Here is a 19967-nt window from a genome sequence, read left to right on the forward strand (position 1 = left end):
TTGTCCCCACCTCCCCATTCCCTGTGGGGGGGGGGGGGGGGAGGACAATAGAGCGCAAAGGTAAAAGAGTGCACACCCCCAAACTGAAGGTCAAGACAATTTTCAGTTTAATTTCAGTTAACTTGTGTTTTTAAAAGACACCCCCCCTCCAAAATGACACCTGCTCACACTGGTGATAACAAGCTGTTGTGCACTGATTTTCTGGAGGTGTCATTTCATGCATTTTCTTTGCTGTTGTACAAATGCCATAAAGGCTGGAACCTTCTCACTGGTGCTAAACTGGAACAAAACTGTGCTGCTATCTGTACTTTCTGTGTTAATTCAATACTTAGCTGCTGGTACCAGGGAAATTCTGTTTGACATAACTGCGTGCTTACATTTTATGCTTGGCATGAAGAATGGTTGACATGCGGGCTCACTTTAATGATCTTAATGACACTACGTGCAAACATATGTGAAAAGGGTAGCGTGTGACGGAGGTAAGAACAGCAACCTCATGAATCACAGCGCAGCCTGTTTGACTGCTTTAGTGGTGCGGCTGCAGCAGCTAATGTGCGGCCTCCCAGCTACCATGCTACTTATTACTCACAACAAAATTGTCATCAATTCCAGGCACATCTAATTTATGATCCTAAATCATACCATAGACGATGTCAGTCAAGCAGCAGCCATCAGAGAAAAACTTTCACGTCAGACAAGTTTACATTGTAGTTGCTTTGATCCGAATGTGAAAAAACATTCAAACTATGGAATGAAAATTGGCGTCACGATATAGTTATTATTTTGATCTGTTTATTGCATGCGATTAGAGGAGCAATCGGCTAGTGACTAAAATCTGACAGCGTTCAGATTTGACAAGAGATGAGCCTGTCAGTTTGGGTATGAACCATTCTGGGCCGGTCAAATCTACAAATACAGACAGTACAATGGTTCAGGAAATGCAGTGCAGACATCAAAACAGACAGTGGCACTGCCGCCACACACACGCTCACGTGTCCTCTGTGTTGAAACAGTTTCCTCTGAGTGAAGATGCGTGAGCAGTCCAAAATAAGCCAAGGGGGGAAATAAACATGAAATTGCTCAGAAACACAAACTTAACCTAACACCCACCACCAGGCTGCTGAACACACCCAAGCTGGGGAAGCTACCAAAGTCACGGCAGCCCAGGCGGCGTCATTGTATCAGAGAAGCCCCCAACAATGCACTTCATCTTTAGCTGAAGGTTTACAACCTGATATCTTTATGTCAATAATGGAAATATTCAAGTGTTAGTGAGTTAGATCAGCAGCATTGTTATGCTGATCTGTTGTTGCACCTGTGGGGAAAATGTAATATCACTGATGAAGTGGTACATACAAAAAACCAACAAGAAAAAAACATCTTTAAAAACTTCAGTCTAGTAATTTAGAGGATCACTTTGTTTTCTGATTTGAGTGAGAGAAAAAAATATCAAGGAACCGTAACGCTTTCCATTACAGAAGTTGTCAATTAGGCTGGTATACAGGTTCCTGTGGCCGTCCGCCTGCCCAGGGTCGACCACAACAAAAAAGAAAAATCAAACCTATGAATCATTTCTGCAATGTGAAACAGATGTCTGTGTCAAGACGTGCAGTGTGGGTGAGGTTCACACACACACACACACACACACACACACACACACACACACACACTCAGGTGAGCAGAGTTTGCAGTGACACAGATCAATTAACCAGAAAGATTAAAAAAACAACTTTGACTCTATCACCAGTACAAGAAGCAGAAACATTTAAGACGTTAGAACTGACTTTTTTTTCTGATAAATTGACATTCATTCCTTGACTTGATCATCCTGCAATCAAACGAGTCAGAGCCTCAAATGCTCTCAAATCTTCGAGGGTTTGGTCAATTGATCAGACATTTCATGTCACTGGAGGAGTGGACCTTGATATAAATTAAAAGAATAAACAATCATGACTTACATCTGGGGTTTCGTGGATAAGAAGATTAAGATCTAGCAACGTTCACTTCATGCAGCTCCAACTGTGCGAAACAAAGTTCTGTATTCAAAGTTGACATAAACGTTGTCATAGCTTAGTTAATCCATCAGCAGATTACTTCTGCAGCTGCTTGCATCGATGATGAGTATTGATCAGCCAAATGTGTAAATATTCTGACACACAGGAGCCCGCATGGCTACGACTCTGCATGCGTTTCCCTTCAGTTCATCTGTTAATTTATTAATTTAATCTGCAAACTCAACTCTTAGTGACGTAAACACGCCAGCAAAACACTGCGAGGAAGCCACGATGAAATAACAATAACCTGAGAAAAGCTGGATGGACACCGCTCAAAGACTTCCGTATCGATCCAGATTGATTAACAGGGTGGTCGCCTGCAATACAGAATAAATATAAACCTGCAGAAAGGCTCCGGGTTTATTTCAAGGTAGCAGACGACGCAAGCTCACGTTGTAACACTTTAAATTTACGTTTCATCAACCAAAAAACACCAGGAATCGTGAGAACATCGATTAAAACCGAGCCTCACTGTAAAATAACTTTGAAATTTGAACAATGAGTGACTAGAAAAGACAAAACAAAGCGCAACAAAGAGGGAGACTGGTGAGTCTTAGTCAATGAAAACATCTCTATCGCTAGCTTGTAACTTTAACCACTTCTTATTACAATGTAAGTAAAGTTTACTTCTTTAGACCAAATTTAGTGTATATTACCAGTCTGGTTTACTACAATCGCAGTCCAGATAACTCATGTACGTTCATTTAGCGGTAAACAACTCAGCAATGTTAGCTAACCGAGGAATGTGGCTAAAAAAAACCGCTTAAATTAGCTAAAATCTTTACCAAAGCACGAAAAAGATCACCCAAATAAATTTGTTTTCCAAGTTTAAGTGTTTAAAATCGTTATGTATGTGTTTGTGGTTTCATTAAAAATAAAAAACACAGCTCAGCTTGTGTAGCAGCACGGGTGAAGCAAACTTTTTTTCCACGACAGCAGCTCGAGGGATCCATCTATCACCAGGATCGCCAGCGAAAGACACACACACACACATACACACATACACACACACACAAACAAACAAACAAACACACGAATCTGTTCACAAACACTCGCTTGTTTTATAAACTTGATGTATAAAGGCTGTGGTGACTTTGATGATATCAGTCATAGACACACAAACTACTTCAAAACCGAGCGGGAAGCCAAGCGTAACATGAAGCGTTCCTCTTAACGACCGTTCTCCAGGAGATAGACGGAGCCCAAAAGTCGGGTTCAGACCCGCAGGCTGAGAGCGAAGTTTGGGAATGCGCCGTACCTTTCTTCTCCCCTTCGTAACTCCTCTTGTTCTCAGCGTTTCATTCCCCTCGACGCTGTTCCGACCGTGGATGCTTAAGTCCAATGTTCCACCAGAAGAAAAAAACGGCAAAGAAGCGTAAATCCCCGGTGTTTCCAGCGGTGTTTCCAGCGTCGCACTCGCCGCTCAGCCGGTCTGCGGTCTGGCTGTTTGATGATGGAGGAGAGCAAATACCAGGCGAGGAGACGCGAAGATCGTGTGTGCACGAAGATGCGTCACGCAACGCCTCACAACACACACACACACACACGCGCGCACGCACACACACTTCCGGTCGGTCGCCCTACAAACAAGCTCCATGTTTCAAAGTGAGTCATTCAGTTGGCTTTTACTCACTGATGGGCCAAGAATCCGGAACCAACATGAAAACTTTTTGATAGGTAGATCTAATCAGATATTCCTACATTTCAATCACAAAAAAAGAAAAGAGAAGATTCAGTATTTGCTCATGGAGTTTGTGTGGAGGAAGCAATGAAATAGATTTACTGGAGGGGAAAAAAAAAAAGCTGCAAGAATAGATTTGATATGAGAATCCAAATTTTTTCAAGAGAAAATTAAGAAATAACAAAAGCTGTTCAGGTGGCACGCTGGAGGTCTCAGGGACTCATGACCTCTGCGTTTCCTCTGAAGACAATAAAGAGGAATTTCACCACTTTTAAGGGACGTTCTCAATAAATATCCTTGTGTGTGAACATTTAAATGTAATGTCTTGATTTTTATTTTTTCCCCCTCCTTGAATTTTCACTCTCCTCATATTTCAGACTAAGCTGAATCTATTAGTTGGCACCACGTCTGTCAATTCTGTTGTTGTTGTTTTTTTTTACATTTTCTTCAAATGCAAACAATGGAAAGTATAAAGAAAAATAGATTATTGATATTTCAGTGACCCATGTGGAGTGAGAGAATTCTACAAGAGTTTTCCAGCGCAGCCGCCAGGGGGGACGTGGTTGGAAACTGTGAAAAGTGAAAATTGAGAGTCTGTAATAAACCCTCTTTTTTTTCTCTTCTTTAAAAAAAAAAAGGATGATTAAATCATCACACTCTCATCTCACATGCTGGGGAGGTAAATTATTTCAGTAACTTGGAAAAACTGCTCCTGTTTTTACAATTAATTATTAAAAATCTGCATTAAAATGTCTCTGTAACTATAAAACATTGTTTTAAAGGCCAGTATTACATCATAATTTGATATTATTAAATCACCATGCAGCTTCATTGATCAGACACTAAGAGGTGCGGTTTTATAAATCAAAAGTTCACAATATAAACGATTCTCTAGCTTTATGCATCAAAGGATAAATCAAGCAGCCAAAGGGAAGCAGCATGTCCACACCTCAGTGAGCGTTGATTGGCTTGTTTTTGGTCTCCTAACACAGAATCAGAGTGAAACTTCTTTAGTTTTTCCTCCCTCTGCGATACCAATCACGGCATCTCCCACAGAAACCAGAAGGCTTTTATTTTGAAGTCACGACTGAAATACGGCGCCCCCTGGTGCCGACTCGTGAAACTGCTACAACCGCTGCCACTGCACCACCACCTCAACTACAGCCGCTTCTGCTCCCGATCACGCATTTCTGTGGATTTGCTGGATTTTCACATCGAGGCTTTTGTCAGAGCCGTTAGTCAGAGTTACGGAGAACTGATGACGCCAGAAACAAGAACTAAAAGAGGAACTTTGTGCAAACTGACGAAACTGACGGATGATCAAAAATAAAATAAAATTAAAAAAAAAAAGCAGTAACAGAATTCAACTCGAAACTGGTGACAAAACTTAAAATTTTCCGTCACTTGATTTTTTTTTTTTACTACTTTTGTACAAAGTCACAAGCTTTTGGTTCGTGTACAAGTACAACTCAGTGTCGGTTCACAAGACAGCGCAGATCCTGTGTTTCTACTCACAGTTCTCAACTTTTTCTTGCACATTTCTCTCACTCCCCCAAATTAGAAACACACTGAAAAGTCATATTATCTCATTATCGGGCAGAATCGCAAAACAAGAAGCACCTTAGTTCAACAAAGGGGCTTCGTTTAGTCAATATAATCAGTTTCTCAATAGATATTAATGAGCAAATTTAATTTCTTCTATGGACAGACTTTCACTTATCAGAAGCTAATATTTCTCACAATAAATAGACTACCATCCGTAATCAAGCCGCCTCTCTCTGCTTGAGGAGCGTCACCTCTCTCATGTTAATATTAAAGAGATCATCTGACTAAAGATTTGACAAATATATTGTCAAGCTCAAAGGTTTTATTTTTGGAAACGCTCAATAGTTCGTTTTGCTATTTAGTTACTGTCCAGCTCTGAGTGGGAAATGAAGAATAAGCTTTGGCAGACAAAAAAAAAAAAAAGCATGTGATGTTTTCAAGTGTTTGAATTTATTTCAACTTTCAACACAAATATTCTTCAAATATTAGAAACATGTTCGACTGCGGTGTTGCTGTGGCGAAGCAGCAGAGCCTCCAGCAACCAGGAGGGCCCGAGTCCTCCTTCATGTCTTCAGTCAGAACGCGACATCCATGATCGTACGCTCGCAGCTCAGGATACAAAAAGCGGACATGCGGTGACACACTGTGACAAACGTTCTGCATGCACACATTCACTCTCCGAGGAACACACACACACACTCTCTCTCTCTCTGTCACACACACACACACACACACACACACACACACACACACACACAATGTATAAAATCGTTAAAGTAAAAAACGCACACCAGCACACAACCTCATCGACCTGGTCGAGTGTGTGTGTGTGTGTGCCAGTCAGACGGAGCCGAGATGATGTGTTTAAGGCACAAGTACACCGTCTGGAATTTTTGTACTTTTCAAAAGAGAAACATGTATCAAAGTCATCTGAGTACATCTGGAAAACACAGATGTCTTCTTCTTCTTCTTCTTCCTCCTCTCTTGATCAACTGTTCAGTGTGTCCCAGTTCACACGGCAAAACACAAAGATGTGAGGTGTTTACGAGATATTCTTACTTGTTCAGTGTTCTCCACCTTAAATGGAGCGCAATTTAGTGTTGAGGTCACTCATGAATGGCAGGTTTAGTTGCAGTTCCTCCGATGGACAGAAAGGTGCCAGAACTAGAGTGAATACAAAATATCTAAGAGTCATGGCTACCGACGATGCACATGATACAAACTGATCATACATTTGAGTCAATATTTATCTCAAATAATCCTACATCGCCGAACATCATCCAACATATAAGGGATAAATCTCTGAAAGGCTGACAGCGGCAAATAAAATGACTATGTTTCTTTTTTATTATTATTATTTATCTGCCACATGTTCAAAAAGGTGAAGCAACAATGTGCTTATTTTCAGCTGACTGGCCCAGAGGAGGGACTGCAACTCTGCGTGTGTGAGTACAGGTTTGTCATGTCAAGTTCCAAAACATGACATCTCCTCAAATGTCGCATGCACACGTTTAAAAATGAGAAAGAAAGAGAACGTCATCTCGTGAGAGTCTGCGTCATGGCGTGACAGTCGTGAAAAAAATAATCTCCTTAGAGTCCTGCAGTGTGAACGGAGCCACTGTTGCACTGTTAAAAACATTCACACTACGAAGAACATTTACAGTGTCATTACAAAAATAAAACAACATCCATCAGCACTCATGAACTCAAAATAGATTTTGTGCTGCCAAACGTTCACAAACACACATGAAACAACAAAAATCATCTGATGAGCACCGAATGCAGCAGTGACGATATATTAGCTCTCAAATAAATATCACACGGTCACAATAAATATGAAATGAAGGGTTACCTGTCGCACAGGGATGGTTCAGTGAGTGTGTGAGGTGTGAATGAGGGATTAGAAGTGATGATCCCATCACATCGTCCTCAGACCTGCAGCAGGTCAGCCAGCAAAATAATAATAATAATAATACTGAGAGGTTCTGAGATACAAGTCCACAAACATGCTTGAGATTCAAACCGGAGACGAGAAATAGGACTGTAAAGAATCAGTTCGGATTCATGTCACTTTCAGTGGTTTCTATGGCAATGGAAAGATTTCAAGAAATCAACGGGAGTGGACTTGTCAGCGTTTGGGGTTATTTCAGGTGTCTGTAATAACAGCGGGGCAGTCGGTGGTCAGTTCAGCTGTTCAAGACAGTCCGTGGTGAGTTCAAGTGTCTGTAATACCAGCAAAACAGTCTGTGGTTAGTTGAGGTGTCTATAATACCAGCAAAACAGTCTGTGGTTAGTTCAGGTGTTTGTAATACCAGCAGAATAGTCGGTGGTTAGTTCAGGTGTATGTAACAACAGAAGAACAGTCAGTTGTTAGTTCAGGTGTTCGAGACAGTCCGTGGTGAGTTCAAGTGTCTGTAATACCAGCAAAACAGTCTGTGGTTAGTTGAGGTGTCTATAATACCAGCAAAACAGTCTGTGGTTAGTTCAGGTGTTTGTAATACCAGCAGAATAGTCGGTGGTTAGTTCAGGTGTATGTAACAACAGAAGAACAGTCAGTTGTTAGTTCAGGTGTTCGAGACAGTCTGTGATGAGTTCAAGTGTCTGTAATACCAGCAAAACAGACTGTGGTTAGTTGAGGTGTCTATAATACCAGCAAAACAGTCTGTGGTTAGTTCAGGTGTCTGTAATAACAGCAGAATAGTCGGTGGTTAGTTCAGGTGTTTGTAATACCTGTAGAATAGTCGGTGGTTAGTTCAGGTGTATGTAACAACAGAAAAACAGTCAGTTGTTAGTTCACGTGTTCGAGACAGTCTGTGGTGAGTTCAAGTGCCTGTAATACCAGCAAAACAGACTGTGGTTAGTTGAGGTGTCTGTAATAACAGCAGAATAGTCGGTGGTTAGTTCAGGTGTATGTAACAACAGAAGAACAGTCAGTCATTAGTTCAGGTGTTCGAGACAGTCTGTGGTGAGTTCATGTGTCTGTGATACCAGCAAAACAGTCTGTGGTTAGTTCAGGTGTTCAGGACAGTCTGTGGTGAGTTCAGGTGTCCAGCTGCCATTGATGGCATTCGCATGTTAGCTTACAAAAGAGCTAATTAGCCACTTCCTCTTATGACTGATGACTTACAAAGTGTCACACAGGTCAACCTGCTGCAAAGAAAAGTGAAAAGTCTCACGTTTCCAGAACCGTTCGTGCTGCATTCGCTGCCTGTCTGATTTCCAACAAAATGTTTCAGATGAGGCTTCTTTGTGTGCTGCTCTGCTGTTCAGTTCACCAGAATCAGAGAGCAGAGAAGATTCCAGAAGAGATCCGGTTCCTTTACAGCCTCTAAAAACTGTTCAGGGTTCGAAAACCTTCTGAACTTAACACTTTTATTTATTTCGATGTTTTATAATGAAAAGAAGCATCAAAAAGGCTAAAAAGGCACATTGCAGAAAATATTTGGAGACAAACTTGTCACTGGAGCAGTATCATTTTTATGTATTTTGTAATAAGGGTATTTTTTTTAGATAAATTTAAGATATGTATAATACAATAACTTACATTTAGTATTTAATATCACAAAATAAAGGAGAGTTAAAAAATGAAATATTCAAAAGAGGTTTGCTCGACTGAGAAATAATGCGACTTCCTTATTTTGTCTGAAAATAATAAAAAAAACGGCTCTTAAATTTGAAATTCAAGTTGTAAATTTCCTTTTCAAATAGTTTTATATTGATGTGGTTAAAACAATTTGTCTTTACTTCCATTACTTGACAGAATAAGGAGTTATTTTTTATTACAACTATCATAAAATATAAACAAATATTTATCTATCAACTTCATTGCATTATCACTTTATTTACATAGTTAAATATGTTTTCATTGCTTGAGATTATGAAGTGATTATTACCAAACGGTGAGGAAGCTAGCGGTTATTCCAGTGGCGTGCAGCAGACTCCTTCACCCGTGAACTGAGCAGCGTGTGCACAAACAGTTTGATTGACAGGAGTGTCGTTGCTTAACTTCCTGTTTTGAAGCAGAAAATCGTCAGGCCATTTTTTAAAAAATATTAACGCACAAAAAAAAAAAAAACAACTTTCAATCCTAAGTGTATTTTGCATAAACAGCATTTACACACGTCTGTAAATGTTATGGGCGTCCGCCCGCCTCAGTGACGGCCGGTGACAGCAGATCCACGGCTGGTTGCTAGGTTACACGTTGATGGCGTGAGCGTGCTTCTTGCACAGAGGTTTGTCTTTCTTTGAGTAGAACGGTTGGCCCTCCAGGTTCACGTGGCACACCTGCAACAACAGTAACAAACAAAAACATATTTCCTCTCTTTCCTCTGGTGGCGTCCATCCATGCTAATCGTTAGCTCCACGCTAGCGCCCAGCGTGACCAGCTGGCTCATCTGAGCTTATTTGGTGGAAGCGGAGAACTCGGAGCGCTACAATTAGTTTGTTTTGAGCTCAGATCTCATACTTGCCCATGTTAGCTTGTATTTCTGGACAGTTCTGCTGTTGTTAATACTCGGGGAGGATCATTTCCGCATTAGCTTCAAGCTAAACACGAGGCTAGCTCTCTCTGCATTCTGAAGTCACAAAGAAGTGATGCAGCGGTGGAGGAAAAATAAACAATCAAATAAAACAAGACAACTACTTGTGAGTACTTGAAAGGTTAAATACCCTTTTGGGAGAAGTATCACTTTAAAGCAGCAGCAGCTTCGCTGCATCAACAAGTGGTGATTTCAGGATGTTGGGGCTTCTAATTCCAACTGCGAGTTTCTTCTTAAAACCAGAGGGGAACTATGACCTTATTGACCCCATAAGGAAACATGAAAGCAATACGTCTCAAACTGTCTCCCAGAGAGTCAACGCTTTTTTCTATTCTTACCGCGCAGACGAAGCAGGTGTCGTGCCAGGTGTGACCCAGAGCCTCAATGAATTTATCCCCAGCTTCAACTGGGAAGTCGCAGCCATGACACTTGGTGCTGAAGAGTGCGACATAATCTGAGAGAGACAAAAATACACCGGTGAGTACTTCCTGACCTCGGAGCAGGGCGGCCTGACAGCACCAGGACAGTGATGGGGTTGCGGTACCTTTCTCGCAGTAAGGCTCTCCGTCCTCCATGTGGAAGAGGCTGTTACCGAAGGCTTTGCCGCAGGCTGCACACACGAAGCAGGTAGTGTGCCATGTCTGCCGCAGAGCGTGCATCACTTCCTGCAAGACACCAGAAATCACCTGCATCACCATCTAATCCGGATCTCAATAATGCTGATGCGACAGGTATTGATTAGACATGGAAGTCGTGATACCAGCTGCATATCATACACCACCTCTCATTTCCTGCCATGTTTAAGGTGTTTAAAGATGGCCGCCACAGGACGTTAACCACCCAAAACGAGGGGGATCCAGTTTAGATCACATGGAAAATGCATACATTTTCATAGGATTCAGACAAAGTTACAGTGCCGATGCAAACCAGTCAGCAGGGTTAACAAAATAAATGATATCTACTAAACGTTACAGTGGATAAATGTATTCTTCCAGCCTTCCACACACGGGTGGACAGGCGGACGGACAGGTGGGGCTTCTCACCCCCATGATCTTGGTGTTGCAGCGGGCGCAGGTCGGGGCGAAGAACTCCTCGTAGCAGTTTTCGCAGTACACGTTGTTCTGTTCCTCCACGAAGCTGACGTCAGCCAGAGACATCTTGCAGTAGTGACAGTTGAACTCCTCGGGGTGCCAGGACCGCCCGAGGGCCACCAGGAAGGGGCCCCTGGAAACAATGACGGCTTTGTTCAGTTCCAGGTGTTTTAACAAAGTTCTACTAGAATGCGTTCATACAGAACACATGAAGGGATTCTCGGCAAAAATGACGAGTCAATGACTTCGATTTTAAGGCGTTAACCTGCTTTTAGAGCTGCCAACCTCACAAATATTAAACTGATATTAACTAAAAAAAAGACAGAAGACCCGTGCAGAGTATAATTCAATATAGTAAATATAGAATAAATCACTGTAAAATCTTCCTCAGCATTTTAATGAATGTTTACTTTTCTCAAAAACTTTCAAAAATAACCTAAACCTTTCAAAATTAAGAAAAAAATTCTGTTGAAAATGCAGATTTCTTTATGTAATTAATGACATTGCTTGTATCCCAAAGATAAAGAACATTAAAAAAAATACTAGTCTTGTTATTAATTAATTCATTTCAGCTTAGTCTCCATTTGCCTGCTAAATCCATGAACGGAGTTGGAGGAAATTAAGGGCCTTATTTTTTCAATGATCACATGATCGTAATGAATCAGTTCTTTTGAAAAATGCCTTCATGAGGTCACCGTCAAATGCTACATGATGCTGTTTAAAAGGTAAACATTTTATGGCACAAATATTTTAACATTTTTCCTAAGATGGTTTGCAAATGAACTGAGCAGCGCTCTACAGTGCTGGAGTATAAAGAGATGGTCGGAGGAGTGAATGACCTGATGATGCTGTTGCAGGCTCCACACAGAGGAGTACGGCTGCTGGCCGCAAACCTCTCTGCCCTCTGGGCCACACCCCTCGCCACAGGAAGGAAGGGGGCAGGGCTGGGTGTGATGGGAGCAGGGCTGGGAATGATGGGGGCGGGGCTTGGTGCTGCAGGGGAGGGGTTGGGGATGTACGGTGGCGGAGGAGGCGCAGCCTGAGGCAGCGGCTGCACCTTCATGGTGGTGGTGGTGGTCTTTCCAGGGTCAAACTTATCAGCGAAGTTGGTATCAGTCACCCAGGGGGGTCTGTTGGAGGAGTCGGGGGCACCTGGAGCTGGGGCTGGTGGGCACCAGGCAGCAGATGGATGTTGGACGTGGAGCTGGACGGGAGCTGGAGCTGGAGACGAATTAGAAAACTGATGACCAGTGAGCATCAACCAGGTAATCTACCTGAACAAGTGTTTATCACACCTCTAACAGAGCGGCTGGCGCCTGCATCACCCGAAACAAAGCCCTAACTGCAGCAACAGCTGTTAAAATCCACATCATCATCAGTGTCACGCTGCGGTTCGGGTTCACCTGGGCTCACCTGGCTGCGAGGGGAAGATGCAGACGGAGCTGACCTCCTTGGAGGGGTTGGAGCCAACAGGTATCTGAATGGAGCTCTGCTGCACGGGCGGGGCCTGCTGCATTGGCGGCTGCTGGCACTGCTGTGGCATCGGATGGTAATGCTGTGGGGGCAGGGCTTGTGGAGCCTGATGCATGGGAAGTGGCTGACTGTACTGGCTGGGGAAGGATGAAAAATATCAGCAACGTATTGTCAGCGTTTCCCTGACTGCGCCCTGCACTGTGGACCCCACCTTCATAATTACACACAAATACACCTGAGATGCACACGAGTGAGCGTGATGGAAAAGCAGACCTGCGCTGAAGAAGAGAAGCAGCTTTACATCAGAGACTCAGAACAGCCCTGATGATCAGACAGCTGTGGAGGCAAAGACGTAGCAGCTGGATTTTCATCCCAGGAGTCGGTTAGAAGAAACTCAGCCAGCTGCTCAGATGATGAAGTTATGCTTTGTTGTTACTTAACAGTTACATGGCCTTGAGCTCTGCAGGATGCCAAGACTGCTGGGGTTATGCCAGAAATGAATCCACTCGTGATCCCGCTAAGATTTAAAAGGCAGCTGGTGTGTTATGCAGCTTCTAACCAGCAGGTGGAGGCCTGCAGGTGTGGGTACCTGGAGACTGCAGCTTTGCGCTGGAGGCCATAGACAGCAGCAGACTGTCGCTTCAGACTGCAGGTGTGGAGACAACAACAGCACACGTCACCAACAACTCAAAGACCTGACGGGAAGTTGTGTAGTGAGAAGTTGTAAAGCTGAGCCTTCGTAGACAAGGCGAAGCGTGTGACCTCATGAACACGGTTGGACTTGAAATAAATCATCCATGTTACCAAGCGCAGCTTTGACAACAACCTGAGTGGATGTGCCCGCGCCACAGTTGCTGTTCCTCACAGCAGCAAACAGCAGACAGACTGAGAGACTCGCGGGTGGAAAGAAAAAGAAGAGTTGAACACGTAGCTCCTAAAAAATGACCAGAACAGAGCTGTGAGGGCGGAGGACATGTGAAGGGACTGAACCTGCTGGTCACAACGACCCCAGCACCGCAGAGAAAAGCAGGGAATTCAGATTTCAGCTGAGAAAACAAACAACTAACGTCTGTCTGAACAGCCAGAGCCTTCGAGCAAGCGGACAGGAGCGGCTAAATGTTGCCCCACACTGTTCATCCCATAATTCCCAGAGAGGAAGTCTCCCATCCACACAAGCCGGATACCAAACAAACAAATTCACACTCTGACACAGACAAGAGACGACATCAACCGCCTTCGCCCTACGGGGGCCGGCGAGGCCCATTTCACCGGCTCAGTGAGGGGGAACTTTGTTGAAGAGTGTGAAACACTTTAGGATGTTTAACTACTTAATTCGTACTCCAACTTCTCATCTGTTCTGTTCTCCATTATCCTTTTGTCCTGCTCATGTTAAAGGTACTCTTTTTAAAAGGCTACCGCTGGAGGTGAATTGATGGTGGGAATGATTCTTTGATTCATTACGGGTTTATTATCTCTTACATTTGACTCTTACCTTCTCTAACTGTGACACTTTAGAATACCAAGTCAGTGGACGTCTTTCAAAAACGTTATTTCTGCACCACTCATTCACCAGACTTGGTTGTTTAAACAGTTAGAAATCTGAGGCTCCAGCCAGGAGCCCAAAGGGTTAATGAATACGCGCGGTCCCGACAACAAGCAGGATCGGTGTGGCGAGAATTGATGATTGATCAGCGGAACATGCAACCATCACCCGTGACTATTGATCACAAAGTAAGAGAGACTGAACGAATGAATGGAAGCTGGAGATGTTTGTGGCTGCGGCTCACGCCAAGTCCAGGTGAACTCACAGCTGATTGGCTACCTGTAAGGGGCGTGGCCCAGAGACTGCACAGAGGCAGAGGCAGAGAGAGAGAGAGAGACAGAGAGAGAGAGAGAGAGACATTCAAAGGTGTAGTACAGTATGGATTTCACCTGGATAAATATCATGTACATATATACACACAATACACACAAATATATGTGTGCGTATATATACAGTATATATATATATATATATATATATATATATATATATATACACACATATACACACATATACACACACAGACACACACAGACACACGTATATAATTTGCACAAACAGATGTTAAAGCCCAGCATAGGAAACAATCGTCAAGATTGTTCTTGTTGTCATTGATAAAACTAAATGTGTGATTTGATGAGGTGGATTTAAGGTCCACTCATGTTTGTAAAATCATTTATGTAACTTTGTGTGTGTGTGTGTGTGTGTGTGTGTGTGTGTGTGTGTGTGTGTGTGTGTCTTGATAGAGATGAAGCACCAGCAAGACGAAAAAAAACAATCTGGAGAAAAACCTCTGAAAGTACAGAAACCGTGGTGAGTTCGGGTGTCTTTGCTAGCAGTGGGGCAAATGGACAGAGAATGCTGGGTGGCTCAAGTTGTCGGCCAGTGAAGGTAAATCACTCATTACAAAGTTTCGGTGAGGCAAAAGTGAAACAAAATGAAAGCAAACAAAAGCGCAAACAATGACCTGAGAATGTTTGACGTGTCTCTGAAGAGAGAAACAGGTTCTGGAAAGCAATTCATCAAAGGATTTCTCCTTCGTGTCAACTGGCTGAATCTGAGAAGAAATCCATTTTTAAAACAGACATTTTACTCTGGAGCAAACCACTTTCATCTGATACTTGTAAGTCACATCAGAGCGGAAAAACCACAGTCTCTTCACCGGCGGATAAAAGCCTGACCTCTGCTCCTATTGATTCATGTTGAGTCATTGTGTGGCGTATAGAGACTGACGAGGGCAGCGGGAGGCAGCGGGGATCGATCGTGCATAATGGAAGGATGATTAAATAAGTGCACGGAGAAGAGAAAGCTCCATCCATCAGCAGTGGGACGAGGAGGAGGGTTAAAAGGGTTGTTCCTCCTCTCTGAGACTAAGCAGACCTGCACGCAGAGTCTGAAGGCAGCGCGGCAGCGAGGCCAGACTGTTGGGAAACCGTCACAGCTGCGCAAATGGCTGACGAACACTTGATGTGATGAGATTTCAATGCCCGATGCAGCGAACTCCTCTGAGACACAGACGTCTGCTGCTCTCGTCAAGCCGGTGGCGCGATTTATAGTTGTCAGGTTTACAGTTGGTGGTTGACTGAATACCAGAGCACACGAGACAGTTTTCTACTTTCAGGTGATTCTTGAGCAAATCATCTGATACACACTTCATTAAAAAAAAAAATGAGACCACTGAAGGTTCTGGGTTGCAATCCCATGGCCGGCTGGGACTTTTGGTTGGGCCTGGCGACCAGGCCAGGGTGACCCCGCCTCTCGCTTCACGACAGCTGGGATGGGCTCCAGCCCCCCGTGATTAAGCAGTGTAGATGGCGGATGGATAAAAATCAACCAAACTACAGACCCGATGGAAAAAAAAAGAAGAAGAAGAAGAAGAAGCCATTTTTCACGATTTTAAACAGATCTCATCGTAATTTTAATTGAGTTTATATGTAATCCTGCAGACAGACAGACAAATGGCACTGATCACCCTGAAACCGGAGGACCAGCATGTAAATCTGGCAGCAGACTGGGAGTCTTATCATGCTGTTGATCCGAACGCTCCGGCGGCGAATATGAAAAGGTTTGTTTGGACACTGCGACCACATTATTGTTGGGTTCTTGTCATGTTAATGGATTCAGATCTCCCTTTCTTCCCGATCTGATGATGTAAATGTAAAAGTATGATGGGAATCGAGGACAATGCTGCTCATAATGGAGACTCTGGCTCCTGTTACTGTTCCCCTGGTTATAATCACAAACAGACCCAAATACTCTGATGCTCTTTAATCAATCAATAGCCATTTTTAAAGATGCGAAGCAACCAAACCCCAGACACTCAAGCCTTTCATCGAGTCTGCAGCGGCTCTTCCACCACACGGTCCTGACTCCCATCCCGTTTTTTGTTGTTGTTGAAATTTTCCACCTGGCAGACTTTTTTGGAAACTGCCTGGCACTTCTGTTACAAATGTCATTTTTCGAGAATCTGAATGTGTTTGGCAACTCACCAACACTTTCACACACGCACTTGGTGAAAAGCCGACATAGGTTGCGTACACGTAGACCAGCAGGTGGTGCTATATGCAGCGCAAACATGGGTTGGCCTGGAATTCCCAAATCGAATGTCGCACATTCACGAGGGATGAGAACGTGTGGAACGTGTCTCTATCCCCAGACTCATGTATGTCTACTACATTTAATTTCAAATTACTGCAAACAATTTTTTCAAACCCCGCCTTTTATGTCTTATCCCAATGAAACGTTGATCTCTCGACCCTCGTGACAAAGTGTCATTAAAATATTGTTTTTAGACCGCAAATAATGCAAAGTTATAATGGAACAACAATAATGGAAGTGCTGCGGATCACATCTTTGCCCTTTTTTCAGGTCCCAGTGAGGCTTTGGTCTAAAAAGCCTTCAGGATGCTTTATTTTGAAAATTTTGTTTCGTTAGTGTGTTTCCTGTGAAGAGCTACTTCAAATTTCTCTGAGCCATTTTTGTGTGCGTATTTCTTAATAAGTTGTGTGTGTCACATTCAAATGCAGCAGAGATCCTGTCGGCTCATGCACTGCTGCTCTGATGGTGGAATCGTCAGTCCTACTCCTCCCCCTTGTGGTGAAACCAGCTCATCACACAAGGTCGGCGCGGACCTCGGAGCATCCTTCAGAAGTTCATTTGAAATGATCATGATGTTGTGATCTGTGTTTGGTTTCATCACGAGGGAGTTCAGCCGGCACAGATTCTAACTTTACAGCTTCTTATTTCAGAGGACCAGCGGCTTTAGGACAGGGGAGGGAGCTCAAGACGGGAAGAAGGATCACCATGGATCCTGCTAGCTGGCTGACATCACATACGCAGACAATCAGGGATAGTGGTGGGTGGGGCTGCCCGCACAGGTGAGGAGCTGGGGGTCAAGCAGCCTACTGTACCTGCTCCTCCTCTGTACCTCCTCCTGCTGCTCCTCCTCTGTTACTGTGAAGGAGAGAGACCAGACACAGGAGGACGCCATTACAACGGCTTCATGGTTCCTCAGTAGAACATTTGAATGCGTAAACACATCAGCCAGCACTGTACTAGAACGGCAACACATGTACTCGGTCACACACAAGTCATAGAGCGTAGAAGTACATTAGCTTGGTAGTTTTTAGTTGAAATCAAGGTGACTGAGGTGTATCGATCATATAACTGAATAATAGCATCATAAATGATTCCTTTGAGAGAGTGTGAACGGACTTTTTCTATAGTTTTGCTTTGGTTAATCTTCAGTCTCAAATGTGACAGTCATTACGTGGCTCGGATCACTAAGAGAAAAGTCTCTGAATGGAAGAACAGCATCCAGGCAGCAGACTTACAGGATTCGGTGCCCGTCATGTGCGCCACAGCCTGGAAGGACTTGGACTGCATGTTGACGCTGCGACGACCCCATTCGCCCAGGTCCGGGTCCTTCTCTGCACTCTGGACGGCCTGATAGACCGGTGAGGCGCTGTCTACGAGGTGAACTGGGAGTGTACTGTAACCACAGATAGAGGGCGCCACCCCACCCCCCAATAACCAAACCAAGTCAACTCCAGGACGTTAAAACCAAACCCAGAGTGATTTGAGTCGATCTTTTAGGAACCGAAAGGTAGAATTATGGTTTTGTGACATCTTGACTTAAAAAATGTGAAATCTGAGAAAGGCCATGTTTATGAACGCATTATTTCAACAGCATCATCTAAAAATAATCAAGCAAGGACGTTATTGTGAAGCTTTTTTTTAATTTACAAGTTAATTTCATTTGTTTCACTCACGATCTCTTGAAAACTGAAGCTCTTTGCCCAAGAAAACGAAAAAAAACGGACTAGTTATGGCAAGAAAACGGCCGTTATCTGGAGATACCAAAGTGAGTTGTCTTGTGATAAGGAGTTAATCACTCTTTTCTTGACAAAACCGCTTTAGTTTTCCTGAAACATCAACATAGTTAACTAGTTATCTCAAGAAAACAGCACTTATCTTAACGTAACAAACTTGTTTTCTCAAGATAACGGCTTTACAAAAAAAAAAAAAAAAAAAGAACAGCTTGGACATTCCCAGCTTCCGTACGACAGGAAATATAAACGCTAATTTGCTACTATTTAAGAATGGGTTTTGAAATTCTCAATTTTGATTTCAGGGACCGACACAAGCTACCGGTTTAGTTTTTTGCACGACATTAAAGTGAACGTAGAGACGAGGTGCTGTGAAACGAGGAGACGAATCCACGAGGCAGCCGCTCATTTAAATACACATGAGCTCCGGTAACCACGATGCGAAAAGAGAAACACAACATTTCACATGTAAGACGGAGACTTTCGTCGTTGGATTAACGAATAAGAAGGAGGAAAGCTCAGGACACCAGGAGCCACCGTGCCTTTTCTCATCTCAGGAATAATCACCAGCCAGAAATACTTTCACAAAAGAAAATAAATCTATTTTTGCCGGCTGTTTTTCTAACATTGTCAAGTGTGATGAATGAGAGACTGTTTGAGGAGAAGATGATGGTAACGCGAGACTGTTGCTTCAGCGTGATTGAATGTTTTTGTTCGGGATAACATTTCAACCAGAGCAGCTTTATCAGGGCATGAAAACAGCACAGATGAAATGAGGGATTTGTGTTTGGAGCCATGTTGTTTTTCTGCTCCAGGAGGGAAAACAAGAGCTCAATTCTCATGCACACACATCTCAAAACACAATTATTACTGTTGGTGTGATCTGGGTGGTCGTTGGACAAGAATATAAATCCCAGTGGGTTTTTGTTTTTTTTCCATGATTGTCTTAACAACTCAAAATCAAACAACACATGTATTTGTCTGGAATGACAAATGAGAGGAGCGGATCATCTAACATCTCTTCAAGAGGATAGAAGAAGAGGCGAGAGGCAGCTGGAGGTTCAGGGGAAACGGCTGTACAGCAGGGGGAGACACCGGCAGTACAAATAAACCCAGTTGATATGAAATAAAATATGGTTTTACTCAGCTTTTGTGGATGAAGTTAATTTCCCCTGGGAGAGTAAATGATGTCTTATTGGATGTTCCATTAAAACTTAATTATCTGAGGGATGAGACAAGAGAGTTTCCTCACTCCAGTTACCACTTTTTACAGTTTTTTTTTTCCCCACACCGACTTAAATTCTTTCACTTTGACGAGTAAATTGGTGTTGTTTGTGAGGTGCGGCCAACAAAGCACAAAGTAAAGGGTCGACTCAAACGCTTATCTGCTGCTGGTGTTCAGGAACCTCACATACTTTCATGTAATCTCTACATAATTGTGCATAAGCTTCAACCTTTTTGTGCTTTTTAATCTGAAGGAGCTCTAACTGCCAGTTATATTTCATATATTCAGGCGAATTAGCAATGTGGGTCAAAGGTTTCAAACTTTAGGTGGTATATTGAATATCCATTCTACAGTGGCGGATTAGTTTTATGATGCACTTGGATATCGCAGGTCTTTAAGTGACTATGAGGTGAGAAACTCGACACTGAACAGTTGGCACTCAAATGTCGTGTGTTAACTGGTTGATCTGACATTCACACTTCCACCGCG

The 19967-nt window shown here is 43.2% G+C and overlaps 2 protein-coding genes across 6 annotated transcripts in view; both read right to left on the minus strand.

The window, feature by feature from the left end:
* Window positions 1–3501, minus strand: part of LOC147247174 (bone morphogenetic protein receptor type-1A-like) — a 44351-nt gene extending 40850 nt beyond the window's left edge. For both annotated transcript variants that reach the window (XM_086181212.1, XM_086181211.1), the window contains exon 1: window positions 3313–3501. The gene's annotated coding sequence lies outside the window, so the exon portion shown is untranslated. The remainder of the gene's footprint in view (window positions 1–3312) is intronic.
* Window positions 3502–5718: 2217 nt separating this feature from the next.
* Window positions 5719–19967, minus strand: part of LOC147247175 (LIM domain-binding protein 3-like) — a 51599-nt gene continuing 37350 nt past the window's right edge. For 2 of the 4 annotated variants that reach the window (XM_086179770.1, XM_086179767.1), the window contains 9 exons: window positions 17759–17916; window positions 17336–17378; window positions 14893–14982; window positions 12323–12519; window positions 11749–12130; window positions 10862–11042; window positions 10363–10483; window positions 10157–10272; window positions 5719–9564 (listed from right to left, as the gene is read on the minus strand). In XM_086179770.1, coding sequence (XP_086035896.1) covers window positions 9475–9564; window positions 10157–10272; window positions 10363–10483; window positions 10862–11042; window positions 11749–12130; window positions 12323–12519; window positions 14893–14982; window positions 17336–17378; window positions 17759–17916 — 1378 coding nt within the window. In that variant the 3' untranslated portion in view covers window positions 5719–9474. Of the gene's footprint in view, window positions 9565–10156; window positions 10273–10362; window positions 10484–10861; window positions 11043–11748; window positions 12131–12322; window positions 12520–12971; window positions 13029–14892; window positions 14983–17335; window positions 17379–17758; window positions 17917–19967 lie in introns of all 4 variants that reach the window. The other 2 variants (XM_086179768.1, XM_086179769.1) reach the window with 2 other exon arrangements.

Source organism: Aulostomus chinensis, chromosome 16 (assembly GCF_037954235.1).
Source record: "Aulostomus chinensis isolate RoL2024-O1b breed Wild chromosome 16, RoL_Achi_v1.0, whole genome shotgun sequence".
NCBI lineage: Eukaryota > Metazoa > Chordata > Actinopteri > Syngnathiformes > Aulostomidae > Aulostomus > Aulostomus chinensis.